Raw genomic sequence first — 14147 nt, forward strand, 5'->3', positions numbered from 1 at the left:
AGAGGGAGAAGCAGGCTTCCCACTGAGCAGGGAGCTTGATGCGGGGCTCAATTCCAGGACCCTGGGATCATGACCTGAGCTGAAGGCAGACGCTTAACCAACTGAGCCACCCAGGCGCCCCGACATCTCTTTATTCTTAATGAGGATTTTGTTTTCTTTTATTTAATGTTTTCATATTTTATATCCCTCAGGATTATATCACAGGAAACAATTCTAGCTATTTCAAGCAGAAAGAGATTTCATATAGGGAAATCAGAGCCTAGAAAGCTAGAAGAGTAGAATGTAGGCTGGACTTCCAGGCATGACTCCCTGAACTGGTTAAGATGAGTGGCAGGGTCTTTTTACTGAGGCATAATTTACACACAATACAATTCACTTTTTAATGTGAGTAACTTAATGAGTTTTGACAAATATTGTTGTATAACCATACACCATTATTTCCAAGATATAAAACAATTCTATCACCTCCAGAACTTCCACCATGCCCCCTCTTCCCTCCTAGCCCCTGGCATCCACTGATCTATTTCTGTTTATATTCCTTTTCTAGAATGTCATATAAATTGAATCCTACAGCACGTAGTCTTTTGTGTCTGACTTCTTTCATTTAGCTTAAATGCTTTTGAAACTAATTCATGTTGTTGCATTTATTAGTAGTTCAATAGTTTTTATTACTGGGTAGTATTTTGTCGTATGAATATACCAGAACTTGATTACCCATTCACTAGCTGAGGGACATTTGAGTTGTTAACAGTTTTCAAGGATTACGAATAAAGCTGCTGTGAACATTCATGTGGAGTTCTTTGTGTGAACATATGTTTTCACTTCTCGGGTAAATGTCTGGGAGGGGGATTGTTGAGTTACATGGTAAGAACTACCAGACTGTTTTCAGAGCAGTTGTAGCATTTTGCATTCCCATTAGCAGCGTAAGAGAGTTTCAGTTGCTCCACATCTTTAATACTTGATACTATCACTCTTGTGGGTAGAGTCATAGCCTGGTTTTCCGGATGCCCAAATGTTTACCACTTCCAGATTTGCTATTACAAGGCCATCCCTGTGCCTATTTGCCTGTGGTAGAACAAAGACATGCGTTTGGGTCTACTAATTGTCAACCTCCAGGAGGAAGACAGCCTCCAGTATTGAGCTGAACCTGCTGATGGATACAAAAAGATGACTGGTCATGGTCTTGACTTGACCTTCACTGGATTCTAAATAACATACAAAACAATGCTTTCTGATTCTCTCGTAGGCTCTTTGATCATTCTATGGAAGGATTTAAAAACTGGGAGTTCATGACCATTCATTGCTGGGGAGAGCGAGCCACTGGTGACTGGATCCTTGAAGTTTACGATACCCCCTCCCAGCTGAGGAACTTTAAGACTCCAGGTAAGAATTCCCTTTTCTATCATTTGGTTTACTCTGCAGAAACAAATAATGGAATGTATTTTGGCCTGGAAGTGTTTTTACATTTATATATCAACAAACATCATCCTTTTTCATGTGATCTTGTAGTTTGAGTACCTGTATGTATTCCAGTTCTCAGCATTACCATTTGAGTGATAATAATTGAAGGATTAAAGAATAAACGTTTTGATATGAGTACGGGATAAAATGTGGCAGCTATTGATTGATGTTTCAGAATATATGATCCACATCTCTAACCAGCTTCCCCCCAGAAGCAAGCCAGCCTCATCTACCTGAGGTAGGCTAAATTGCACGGTCATGAGAAGAGACAGTTTCCTTAGTTATCTGTTCCTCTGAATTTATTCTAAAATTAATTTTCAGTGCACACAAGACATTGAGCTTGACCTGTGCCGGCTTAACTGGTTACCAGTAAAGAAAATGAATGATGGTATTCTGCCCCATGTGAGCCTAAGAGCTAAGGAAAAGGAATGCTTTCTAGATAAGTAAAATGTGGAAATTACCATGTTAACAGAAGCACATGGTCTATCTCCATCCTCATGCTAATACATGAGGCTTGTTTGTAACACAAAGTAAGGGAAAGTACAAATGTAGCTTGGGGCTGGAGACTGAACAGGTTTTCACAGCACCCTGTGTTGTCCACAATGGAGCCCTATGTAGTACTTGGCTCAGTGGCGGATGATCTGTTTGACAAGCACCCCAGCTCCCACCCAGCCGTGGACACATCTGCAACCATCTAACAAATCTGTGCTTCTCAGTGCTCTCTCTCTGCAGTCCACCTGCAGTAGATCCAGGCCTGAGGGCATGTTCGGACTGACGGATATCCATTTCTAGCCCTCTGCTGATTGCAGAATAAATTAACCTAGACATTGTGTAATTCACTGTAAGGGTGTGTATTACTCAGGTAACAGTGGGTTGCATAGGGCAAAGGAGGCACGCAGCAGAACACAGGAATGAAGCATGCATTTGCCATACTTTTGCCCACCAGTCAAGGAAAGGTACTCATTCTTAGAGATCTGTTTTTGGCCACGCATTTGGCGATCTCTTCTCCCTAATTCTGTGACGTGTTTCCTCTGTGTTGCCACAGCAGACCCACACTCGGGGAGGTTAAAACCAGCATGGTGGCAAGGTGGCAATGAATCAGGATAAAAGATTTGTTAAAGAGTATCCAGGTCCAGCTCACCTCCAGCATGCATCATGAATACAATGGTTGCCAAAGTGTGATCGAGAAATCAAATGTTTGTCAACAAGGCAGGATTGATAGAAATCATTAAAATAAACTAGACCCTGGTTTCTAGATGCTTTCATTGGTCCCTAATCTACTTAGTCCTCAGGAAATTCCTCTCCCCTCCCTTCCTCTTTCCAGGCCATGCTCAATGCTCATAGAGATATACTGGGTCATGGCACCCAGGGTCAATGGTGGCATGGTGACATGGCTATGCTGCCCGACCCCAGTGGATCCATCGGCAGGTGACAGTTAAGGGCTCTTCTGTCTCAAGAGATCCCAGGGAAATAATCACTCTCCAGATGTGGCAGTTGTGTACCAAGGGGTGGGGGCGGGGGGGGCGGTGCAGCCTATGGCACAGACATAGGGGTACACTATCTGTTGAGAATATAAGACAGTTATAAAACTGACTAAAAGTGTCTCTCCTCTTTATTGTCACCATGCAACTCTAAAGAATGTCGGTGACAAAATGCTCCTCCCCACAAGAGCAAACTACTCCTTGGGGCACGCTCCTAGTAGGCCTGGTACTTATGTGGAAGGGTCAGGGGCCGTGAATGTAAAGCTCTCTGCTCTCCAGGAGTTCAGAGCCCCTTCAGAGTTGGTGATGATCATCTGTGTTAGAGGCTCTCAGCAGTAGCTCAGATAATCTAGAGTTGTCTCTTTCATAGCATTGGCTTCTCCTTATGCCATTTAAGTGTTCACTTGTAATTCCAGTCACTTCTAGTCATTTTACAGATGTTCTTTTCTGCCAGAAGAGAGATACCCTAATGCTATTACTGGCCTGGGGTCAGGAGGCTTTGATAGATTCACAGTCTTTGGATATCCTTCCTTTAAGCAACCTTCCAGTTTAGGATTAGTCACAACGTTGAAAAGGGACTTCTACTTCTATGTGTGTGTTTCTATCATTGTTTCTGCGGTGTACAGCCCTATGGAAAGTTTCTCTAATTAATGAGGGATTTCTTTAGTAAGCTAATAGAAATTCAGTTGGAGATGTAGAATTTTCTAGCCCAATTAAATGGTAGAATCATTCCCAAGTATAAAGGTTCCTGATTCCAAACTGAGCTCCTATTTCTTTATTGTTTCTTCCCATTTGTTTATTATTAAAACATATATTAAGGATTTTTTAATTGAAGTGTAGTTGACACACGTTACATTAGTTTCGGGTGTACAACATGGTGATTAGGCAAATCTGTGTTACGCTGTGCTCATGCAAGTGTGGCCACCATGTGCACCACACAACACTCTTACATTACCATTGACTCTATTCCCTGTGCTGTGCCTTTCATCCCTGTGTCTTGTTCATTCCAAAGCTGTAAGTCTGAACCTCCCACTCTCCTTCATTGATGTTTCTCATCCTTCCATCCCTTTCCTCTCAGGCAACCACCAGTTTGTTCTATGTATTTATGAGTGAAATCATATGGTATTTGTGTTTCTCTGTTTCACTTATCTCACTTAGCATAATCCTTCTGGATTCATCCATGTTGTCACAAATGGCAAGATTTCATTCCTTTTTATGGCTGAGTAATACTCCAATGTGTGTGTGTGTGTGTGTGTGTGTGCGCGCGCGCACTTATGCAACTATATATATATATATATATATATATACCAAATCTTCTTTATCCATTTATCTATCAGTGGACACTTAGGTTGCTTCTACATCTTGGCTATTGTAAATAATGCTGCAATAAACATAGGGGTGCATATATCTTTTTTTTAAGATTTATTTATTTATTAGAGAGAGCACACTAGTGCGGGGAGGGTCAGGGGGAGAGAGAGAGAACCTCAAGCCAACTTCACATTGAACACAGAGCCCAAGACGGGGCTCGATCCCAGGACCCCTAGATCATGTCCTGAGCCGAAATTAAGAGTCAGATGCTCAACTGACTATGCCACCCTGGTGCCCCTCCATCTATCGTTTTGAATCAGTGTCTTTGGGTTTTGGGGTAAATATCCAGTAGTGAAATTACTGGATTGTAGGGTATTTCTATTTTTAATTTTCTGAGGAACCTCCATCCTGTTTTCCAGAGTGGCTGCACCAGTTTGCATTCCCACCAAGAGTGCATGAGGCTTCCTTTTTCTCTGCATCCTCAACAACACTTGTTGTATCTTGTCTTTTTTATTTTAGCCAATCAGATTGGTGTGCGGTGATATCTCATTGTAGTTTTGATTTGCATTTCCCTGATGATTAGTGCTGTTGAGCATCTTTCCGTGTGTCTGTTGGCCATCTGTGTCTTTGGAAAAGTGTCTATCCAGGTTCTCTGCCCATTTCTTATCAGATTGTTTGGGTTTTTTGTGTCAGGCTGTATAAGTACTTTATACATTTTGGATATTAACCCCTTATCAGATATTTCATTTGCAAATATCATATATTCATGAGGTTACCTTTTTGTTTTGTTGATCGTTTCCTTTACTGTGCAAAAGCTTTTTAGTTTGGTGTAGTCCCAATAGTATATTTCTGCTCTTGTTTCTTTTTCCTAAAGAGGCATATCCATAAGTATGTTGCTAAGGGCAATGTTTAAGAAATTACTGGCTGTGTTTTCTTTTAGGAGATTTATGGTTTCAGGTCTCACATTTAGGTCTTTCATCTATTTGGGGTTTATTTTTGTGTCCGGGGTAAGAAAGCAGCCCACTTTCATTCTTCAGCATGCAGCTGTCCAGTTTTTCCCAACACCATTTATTGAAGAGACTGTCTTTTCCCCATTAAATATTCTTGACTTCTTTGTTACGGATTAATTGACTATATAAATGTGGGTTTATTTCTGGGCCTTCTATTCTATTCCATTGATCTATGTGTCTGTTTTTGTGCCAGTACCATAGTGTTGTGATTACTCCAGTTTTGTAGGAGATCTTGAAACCTGGGGTTGTGATGCCTCCAGCTTTGTTCTTCTTTCTCAAGATTTCTTCGGCTATTCAGGGGTCTTCAGCAGTTTCACACAAATTTTAGTATTATTTGTATGGACATCTTAGCAATATTAATTCTTCTAATCTATGAGCGTGGACTATTTTGCCATTTTTTGGTCATCTTCAATTTCTTTCATCAGTGTTTTATAGTTTTTAGACTCTAAATCTTTCACCTCCTTGGTTAAGTTTATCCCTAGGTGTTTTAGTCTTTGTGGTGCAATTGTAAAGGGAATTGTTTTCTTAATTTTTCTTTCTGCTACTTCATTATTAATGTATAGAAAGGCAACAGATTTCCAAATATTAATTTTGTATCTTGCAACATTACTGAATTCATTTATTCTAGAGTTTTGATGGAGTCTTTAGGGTTTTGTATATATAATGTCATGTCATCTGCAAATAGTGACACTTTTACTTCTTCCTTACCAATTTGTATGTCTTTTATTTCTTTTTCTTGTCTGTTTGCTACAGCTAAAACATCCAGTACCATGTGTTGACTAAAAGTGGCAAGAGTGGGCATCTTTGTCTTGTTTCTGATCTTAAAGGAAAAGCTCTGTTTTTCACCATTGAGTATGACATTAGCTATGGGTTTGTCATATATGGCCTTTATTATGTTGAGGTATGTCCTTCTAACTCCACTTTGTTGAGAGTTTTTATTATGAATGGATGTTGAATTTTGTCAAATGCTTGTTCTGCATCTGCTGAGACAATCATATGATTCTTATCCTTCACTTTATTAATATGGTATAGCACATTGATTGATTTGCAGATACTAAACCACCATTGTATCCCCAGAATAAATCCCACTGTGAATGTCCTTTTAATGTATCGTTGAATTTGGTTTGCTAATATTTTGTTGAGGATTTTTCCATCTGTGTTCATCAGGGATTTTGGCCTGTTTTTGATTTTGATTTTGATTTTCTGTTTTTGTAGTGTCTTTGGTTTCGGTATCAGGGTAACCCTAATCTCATAGAATGTATTTAGAAGCTTTCCTTCCTCTTCTATTTTTTGGAATAGTTTGAAGAAAATAGGTATTAACTCTTGTTTACATGTTTGCTGGAATTCACCTATTAATCCAACTGGTCTGGACTTTTGTTGTTGGGAGGTTTTTTTTTTAATTGCTGATTCAATTTCCTCACAAGTAATTAGTCTGTTCAGATTTTCTATTTCTTCCTGACTCCATTCTGAAAGATTGTATGCTTCTAGGAATTTATCCATTTCATCTAGGCTCTCCAATTTGTTGGCATATACTTTTTCATAGTAGTCTCCTATAATTCATTGTGTATCTGTGATGTCAGTTGTTATTTCTGTTTCATTTCTGATTTTATTTATTTGGGTCCTCTCTTCATTTTTCTTGATTAGTCTGGCTAAAGGTTTATTAATTTTGTTTATCTTTTCAAGGAAGCATCTCTTGGTTTCACCGATCTTTTTATTGTTTATTTAGTCTCTGTTTCATTTATTTATACCATGATCTTTATTATTTCCTTCCTTCTACTAACTTTGGGCTTTGTTTTTCTTCTTTTTATATTTCCTCTTGGTGTAAGGTTAGATTGTGCATTTGAAATGTTTCTTGTTTGTTGAGGTAGGCCTATATTGCTGTAAAATTCCCTCTTAGAACTGCTTTCTTGTTTCCCAAAGATATGGGACCATTGTGTCTTCATTTACATTTGTCTCGGTGTATTTTTCTTATTAACCAGTTGGTTGATTAGTAGCATGTTGTTTAGCATCCACATGTTTGTGTTTTTTTCCACTTTTCTTCTTGTAATTGGTTTCTAGTTTCATACTGTTGTGATCAGAAAACATGTGATACATCCTGGAGAATGTTCTATGTACACTTGAAAAGAATGTATATTCTGTTGGTTTTGGACAGACTATTCTGTATATCTCTTAAGTCCATCTGGTCTAATGTGTTATTCAAGGCCACTGTTTCCTTATTGATTTTCTGTTTGGATGATCTAGCCATTGGTGTAAGTCTGGTGTTGAAGTCCCCTACTATTATTGTATTACCATCAATTTCTCTCTTTATGTCATTTTGCTTTGTGAATTTTGTTGCCCCAATGTTGTGCATAGATATTTACAAGTATTATATCTTCTTGTCCTCCTTTGTCTCTTGTTATAGTCTTTGTGTTAAAGTCTATTTTATTTGATATAAATACTGCTACCTTGGCTGTTTTTATTTTGTTTTTTTCCTGCTCTCATTTGCATGGAATATCCTTTTATATCCCTTCACTTTCAGTCTGTAGTTAGGTCTGAAGTGAGTCTCTTGTGGGCAGCATATAGATGGGTCTAGGTTTTTTATTCATTCCAAGACCCTCTGTCTTTTGATTGGAGTGTTTAGACCATTTACATTTAAAGTAATCTATTAATAGGTATGTATTCATTGCCATTTTGTTAATTGCTTTCTGGTTGTTTTTGTAGTTCTTGTTCCTTTCTTTTCTCTTGCTCTCTTTTCTTGTGATTGATGACTCTTTATAGTGTTATGCTTGACTTTCTCTATTTTTTGTGTATCTGTTAAAGATTTTTAGTTGGTGTTTACCATGGGGTTCATGTATAACATCTGAAGTATATAAGAATCTATATTAAGTTGACAATAACTTAAGTTTGAACACATTCTAAAAGAACTTCATTTTGGGGGCACCTGGGTGGCTCAGTCGGTTAAGCGTCTGCCTTCGGCTCAGGTCATGATCCCAGGGTCCTGGGATCGAGCCCCGCATCGAGCTCCCTGCTCTGCAGGAAGCCTGCTTCTCCCTCTCCCACTCCCCCTGCTTGTGTTCCCTCTCTTGCTGTGTCTCTCTCTGTCAAATAAATAAATAAAATCTTTAAAAAAAAAGAACTTCATTTTTACTACCCCCTCCACATTTTATGTATATGTTGTCATATTTTACATCTATTTTATGATTCCCCTTAACTAATTTTTTCACATATCATTGACTTTACTGCTTCTATCTTTTAAGCTCTATACTGGCTCCAAAGGTGATTGTTCTACTACCTTTGCTGTATGTTTCCACTCATGAAATTTTTTCTTTTCATAATTTTCTTCTAATTATGACCTTTTCAACTAAAAACGTTCCTGTTAACATTTCTTGTAAGGCTGGTTTAATGATTATGAACTCCTTTAACTTTTGTTTGGGAAACTCTTAATCTCACTTTCAATTCTGAATGATAATCTTGCCAGGTGGAGTATTTTTGGTTGTGTTTTTGTTGTTGTTGTTGTTGTTGTTTTAGCACTTCAAATATATCATGCCACTCCATTTTGGCCTGCAAAATTTCTCCTGAAAAATCAGCTGAAAGCTTTATGGGGTTTACCTTGTGCATAACTAATTGTTTCTCTCTTGCTGCTTTTAATATTCTCTCTGTATCTTTAATCTTTGCCATTTTGTTAATCTTAGTGTGAATCTCATTGATTTCATCTTGTTTCAAAATCTCTCTGCTTCTTAAACCTGTATATCTGTTTCCTTCTCAAGGCTAGGGAAGTTTTCAGCTATTATTTCTTCAAATGAGTTTGCTGCCCCTTTCTCTCTCTCTCTCTTCCCTCTAGGACCCCTATAATATGAATGATTGTTCACTTTATGTTATCCTAGAGATCCCTTAGCCTAGCCTCACTCTAAATTTTTTGCTTTCTTTTTGCTGTTCAGCTCAGATGCTTTCCATTACCCTGTCTTCCAGATCACTGATCCATTTTTCTGTATCCTCTAATCTACTGTTGATTCCTTATAGTGTATTTTTTATTTCAGTTAGTGTTCTTCAACTATGATTGGTTTTTCTATACATTTTCTATCTCTCTGTTGAAGTTCTGAGCCCTTCCACTATTCTCTTTAGTCCATTGATCATCTTTATGACCATTATTTTGAACTGTTTATCAGGCATATTGCTTATTTACATTTCACTTCGTTATTCTTCTGAGGTTTGTCTGTTCTTTCATTCTTTTCATATGTCTACTCATTTTGCTTGGCTTTCTGTATTTGTTTCTAAGAATTAGAACAGCTACTTATCCTAAACTAGAAGGACTGATCTTGTGTATGGTCATCCACCGTGTATGTGCCTGGTGACTTTGGCTGGCTGGCTGGGGGTCCCAGGTCACTCCATGCCGGGACCACCCTGGTGGGCTAGCCTGAGCTGTGTCATGGTGGTCCTGAGGCAGTCTGTGTAGAGGGCACCATAGTCTGACAGCTGAAGCTGAAGTGGGTGCAAGCCAGGGGATCACAGCACTCTCTATGCAGAGGGTATCCTGGCCAGATAGCTAATACTGAAATGGACATAGGCTGGGGCAGTCCTAGTTCTCTCCACATTGAGGGTGCCCCGACAGAGCAGCTGAAACCAAAGTACGTGTAAGCCGGGGGGTCACAGCACTCTTTGAGCAGAGAAGCTGAAGTGGCTACAAGGCAGGGGGTCCCAGGGCTCTTTGTGCTGAGGGCACCTTGGGCAGACGGTTAAAGCTAAAGTAGATGCAAGCTCCATCTGGAGTTAAGAAGGCTCAGGCCAGGAGATCTTGGGGCGCTCTGCATCAGGGAGGTCCTGGCAAGTTGTGAGCCAACTTGTGGGCCTAGAGTGTTCCTGGGTACTTTGCACATGTGTCACCTTGGTGAGATGGCTAGAGCTGTAGTGAGCACTGACCCAGGTGTCCCAGTGTCTCACCAAGCTGCCTTGGTGAGACAGCTGGGGCCTGTGTGGGCTAGGGGACTGGGGCTCATGGAGGTAGTAACTGATGAGGGCACTCAGACCATGCTCCTGTCTACACTATCAAGGTGGAAGAGGAATGCAAACCATAGCACTCACCAGCTCCTCTGAGCCAGAGAGAGTTCCAGCAGCTTCCTACCATTTGGCTGAGTTCCAGCTGGATCCTTTATATTCCAGTTCCTCTTTTAAACGTTTAAAAGTGTGGGCTCAGGGCCCAGAGCTCACTGAGGCAGCAGGACAGCGTTGGCTCCAGACCCTGCTCCTGTCTGTGCTATCAAGGTGGAGGGGGAATGCAAACTGTGGCACTCACCAGCCCCTCCAACCTGGAGATATTTCCAGCAGCTACCCCTGCCATTTGGTGGAGTTCTAGGGCTGGATCTTTTGTGTTCTAGTTGCCTTTTAAATTGCAGCAGTTCACAGTGTTGGGGGAGGGGAAGTCCCTTCATGACTATGTCTCCATCTTTCTTGCCATTCTCTACATGGTCTATCTTTTCTCGTGCAGAGCCTGTTCAGTCAGCACTTAGTTCTACTTCAGGAGGAATTGCTCTATAAGTAGGTATAGATTGGGTGTGTCTGTGGAGGAAGTGAATTCAGGGTCTTCCTACATCACCATCTTGAATCAGAAGTCCATAGTAAGGATTTTTTGAAGGGTTTTTGTTTTTTTTATTGTTGTCTTTGTTTTGTTACACATTAGACCTATCTTGGGTTTTAATTCTTGGGCAGATTGCATTTATGTACCAACATGTACAATAGATTTTTCTCATTCTGTATTTACACAGTGATTTCTTAACAGAAAGTTGCATCATCAACTGCAAAATCTCCTAAGTAATTTAGCAAAAGGAAAACATTATGATAAGGGAAACATGATGGCCCAAATATGGCAGTATTTGATGTGAATTGTGGCAGATTCTAAGGAAATTAGATTACATAATAAGTAAAACATAACAGGATGAATTGCCCAACAAGTACGTCCCCAGTGGGCTTATGAGACACTTCAGAAATGACACAAATGGAAATAGTCAATTATGAGTCAGCATTCTTCCAAATATTGTACAAGGGTAAATTTTAGATCCAGACTGATCTTAAGTTAAATGAGCCAGGTTTTAGGGTGAGTGATGGATTGGATTTCCTCTAGTGTCCTTGCATTATATGCTCCACTTGAATACCTGAGAGCTGCCACAAGAAAAATGTGTTCGCTTTTGCATTGCTGTGTAAAGGCAACCAGGTCATGAATTTCAGGTAGGCATTCATTTCTTGCCACTACTTACTGTAGAACACTTGGAATTCTGAGACTGAATAGCACCCTAATTGTGGAAAGCATAGTCGTTAACGAGTTAAGTCCAAAGAAAAGCTGGCGGAGGGCAAACCACATATAAACCAATGTGCTGGCCCATGCAGATGTCAGATAACAATAAGTGTGGCACAGAATATGTTCATTTTTAAACTTCAAGTTTCTAAACTCCTGGAAGTAAACAGGAGGACAATTTCATATAATAGTTTAAGAACACAGCATTTGGGGCACCTGGGTGGCTCAGTCGCTTAAGCATCTGGCTCTTGATTTCAGCTCAGGTCATGATCTCAGGGTCGTGAGATCAAGTCCCACTTGGGGCTCCACACTGAGCGTGGAGCCTGCTCAAGATTCTCTCTCTCTCGTCTACAGCCATACCACCCTGAACGCGCCCGATCTCGTCTGATCTCGGAAGCTAAGCAGGGTCGGGCCTGGTTAGTACTTGGATGGGAGATTCTCTCTCTCTCCCTCTCCCCACCCACCCCTGCTCATGCACTTGCTCTCTCTAACAATAACAACAACAACAACAACAAAAAAAAAAAAAACAGCATTTGGATTCTGAATGGATTTTCTATTTTTTTAAGTAAGATATATTTGATATGTAACATTATACTGGTTTCAGGCATACAACCTAATAATTTGGTATTAGTACATATTGCAAAATGATCATAGTAAGTCTAACTTGCATCAACTCACATAGTTAAAAATGTTTTCTTGTCATGAGAAATTTTAAGATCTACTTTTTTGGCAACTTTTAAATATATAATATACTATTTTATTAACTATAGTCACCAGGCTTTACATTACATACCTAGCAATTATTTATTTTATAACTGGAAATCTGTACTCTCTGACCCTTTTTACCCATCTCTCCCACTGCTTAACTCCCCACCTCTGGCAACCACCAATTTGTTCTCTGTATTTATGAGCTCAGGGTTTTTTTTTTACTTCATTATTTTTTTTAAATTCATCATACAAGTGAGATCATATAGTTTTTGTCTTTGACTTTTCAATTCACAAAAGGCTCTCAAGATCCATCCATATTTTCACAAATGGCAATATTTCCTTCCTTTCTATGGCTGAATATTATTTTACTGTATTATTACCACTGGTAAAAAATACCACATTTTTATTATTTATCCATCAATGGACACATAGGTTGTTTCCATATCTTGGCTATTGTGAATAATGCTGCATTGAACATGGGAATACATATACTTTTACAAGTCAATGCTTTTGTTTTCTTCAGATAAATACGCAGAAATGGAATAGCTGAATCACATGGTGGTTCTATTGTTAATGTTTTGAAAAACCTCCATAGCGGTTTCCATCACAGCTGCACTGATTCACATTCCCACTGCGAGTGCACAAGGGTTCCCTTTGTTCCACATCTCCACTAACACTTGCTATTTCTTGTCTTTTTGGTAATAGCTGTTCTAATAGGTGTAAGGTGATATTGCGGTTTGATTTGCATTTCCCTAATTGGTGATGTTGACCACCTTTTCACATACCTCTTGGCCACATATATGTCATCTTTGGAAAAATGTCTATTCATATTCCCTACCCATGTTTTAATCAGATTATTTTTCTGATATTGAGTTGTAGGAGTTCTTTATATGTTTTGGATATTAACCTCTTATGAGATATATGATTTGCACATACTCTCTCCCATTCAGTAGGTTGGTTGCTTTTTCATCTTGTTGATGGTTTCCATCGCCGTGCGGAGCTTTTTAGTTTGATATACTCTGACTTATTTTCCTTTTGTTGCCTTTGCATTTGGTCAAATCTGACAAAATTATCACCAAGACCGATGGCAAAGAGCTTACCACCTATGTTTTCTTCTAGGAGTTTTATGGTTTCAGGTCTTATGTTCAAATCATTAATCCATTTAGAGTTTCTTTTTTTTTTTTTTTAAGATTTTATTTGAGAGAAAGAGAGAGTGAGCATGAGTGGGAGGGAGGAGCAGAGGGAGAGGGACAGACAGACTCCATGCTGAGCAGGACCCAGGGATCATGACCTGAGCCAAAGGCAGATGCTTAACTGACTGAGCCATCCAGGCGCCTCCATTTTGAGTTAGTTTTTGTGTCTGATGTAAGACAGTGGTTCAGTTTCATTATTTTGCATGTGGCTGTCCAGTTTTCCCAACATCATTTATTAAAATCCTTTCCCCATTGTGTATTCTTAATTGACCATATATGCATGAGTTTATATCTGTGTGCTATTCTGTACTATTGATCTATGTGTCTGTTTTATGGCAAAGCCATAGTGTTTTGATTACCATAGCTTTATATTTGAAAATCAGAAAGCATGATGCCTCCAGCTTCATTTTTCTTTCTCAAGAGTGATTTGGCCTTTTGTGGTTTCATAAAAATTTTAGGATTGTTTGTACTATTTATACAAAAAATGCCATTGGAATTTTGATAGGGATTACGTTGAATCTATAGGTGTCTTTGGGTAGTATGGACATTTTAACAATATTCTTCTCATCCATGAGCACAGAATATCTTTCCATTTATTTGTGTTTTCAGTTTTTTCATCATGTGTGTTATAATTTTCAGTGTACAGGTCTTTTACCCCCTTGGTTAAATTCCTAAGCGTTTTATTCTTTTTGATGCAATTATAAATAAGATTTCTTTCTCT

The 14147-nt window shown here is 39.1% G+C and overlaps 1 protein-coding gene across 3 annotated transcripts in view; it reads left to right on the plus strand.

Moving 5' to 3' along the window:
- Nucleotides 1–14147, plus strand: part of PCSK5 (proprotein convertase subtilisin/kexin type 5) — a 456955-nt gene that overhangs the window by 258139 nt on the left and 184669 nt on the right. For all 3 annotated transcript variants that reach the window (XM_032427639.1, XM_032427640.1, XM_032427641.1), the window contains exon 13: nucleotides 1247–1383. In XM_032427639.1, coding sequence (XP_032283530.1) covers nucleotides 1247–1383 — 137 coding nt within the window. The remainder of the gene's footprint in view (nucleotides 1–1246; nucleotides 1384–14147) is intronic.

This window comes from Phoca vitulina, unplaced genomic scaffold, assembly GCF_004348235.1.
Source record: "Phoca vitulina isolate PV1807 unplaced genomic scaffold, GSC_HSeal_1.0 scaffold37, whole genome shotgun sequence".
Lineage (NCBI taxonomy): Eukaryota > Metazoa > Chordata > Mammalia > Carnivora > Phocidae > Phoca > Phoca vitulina.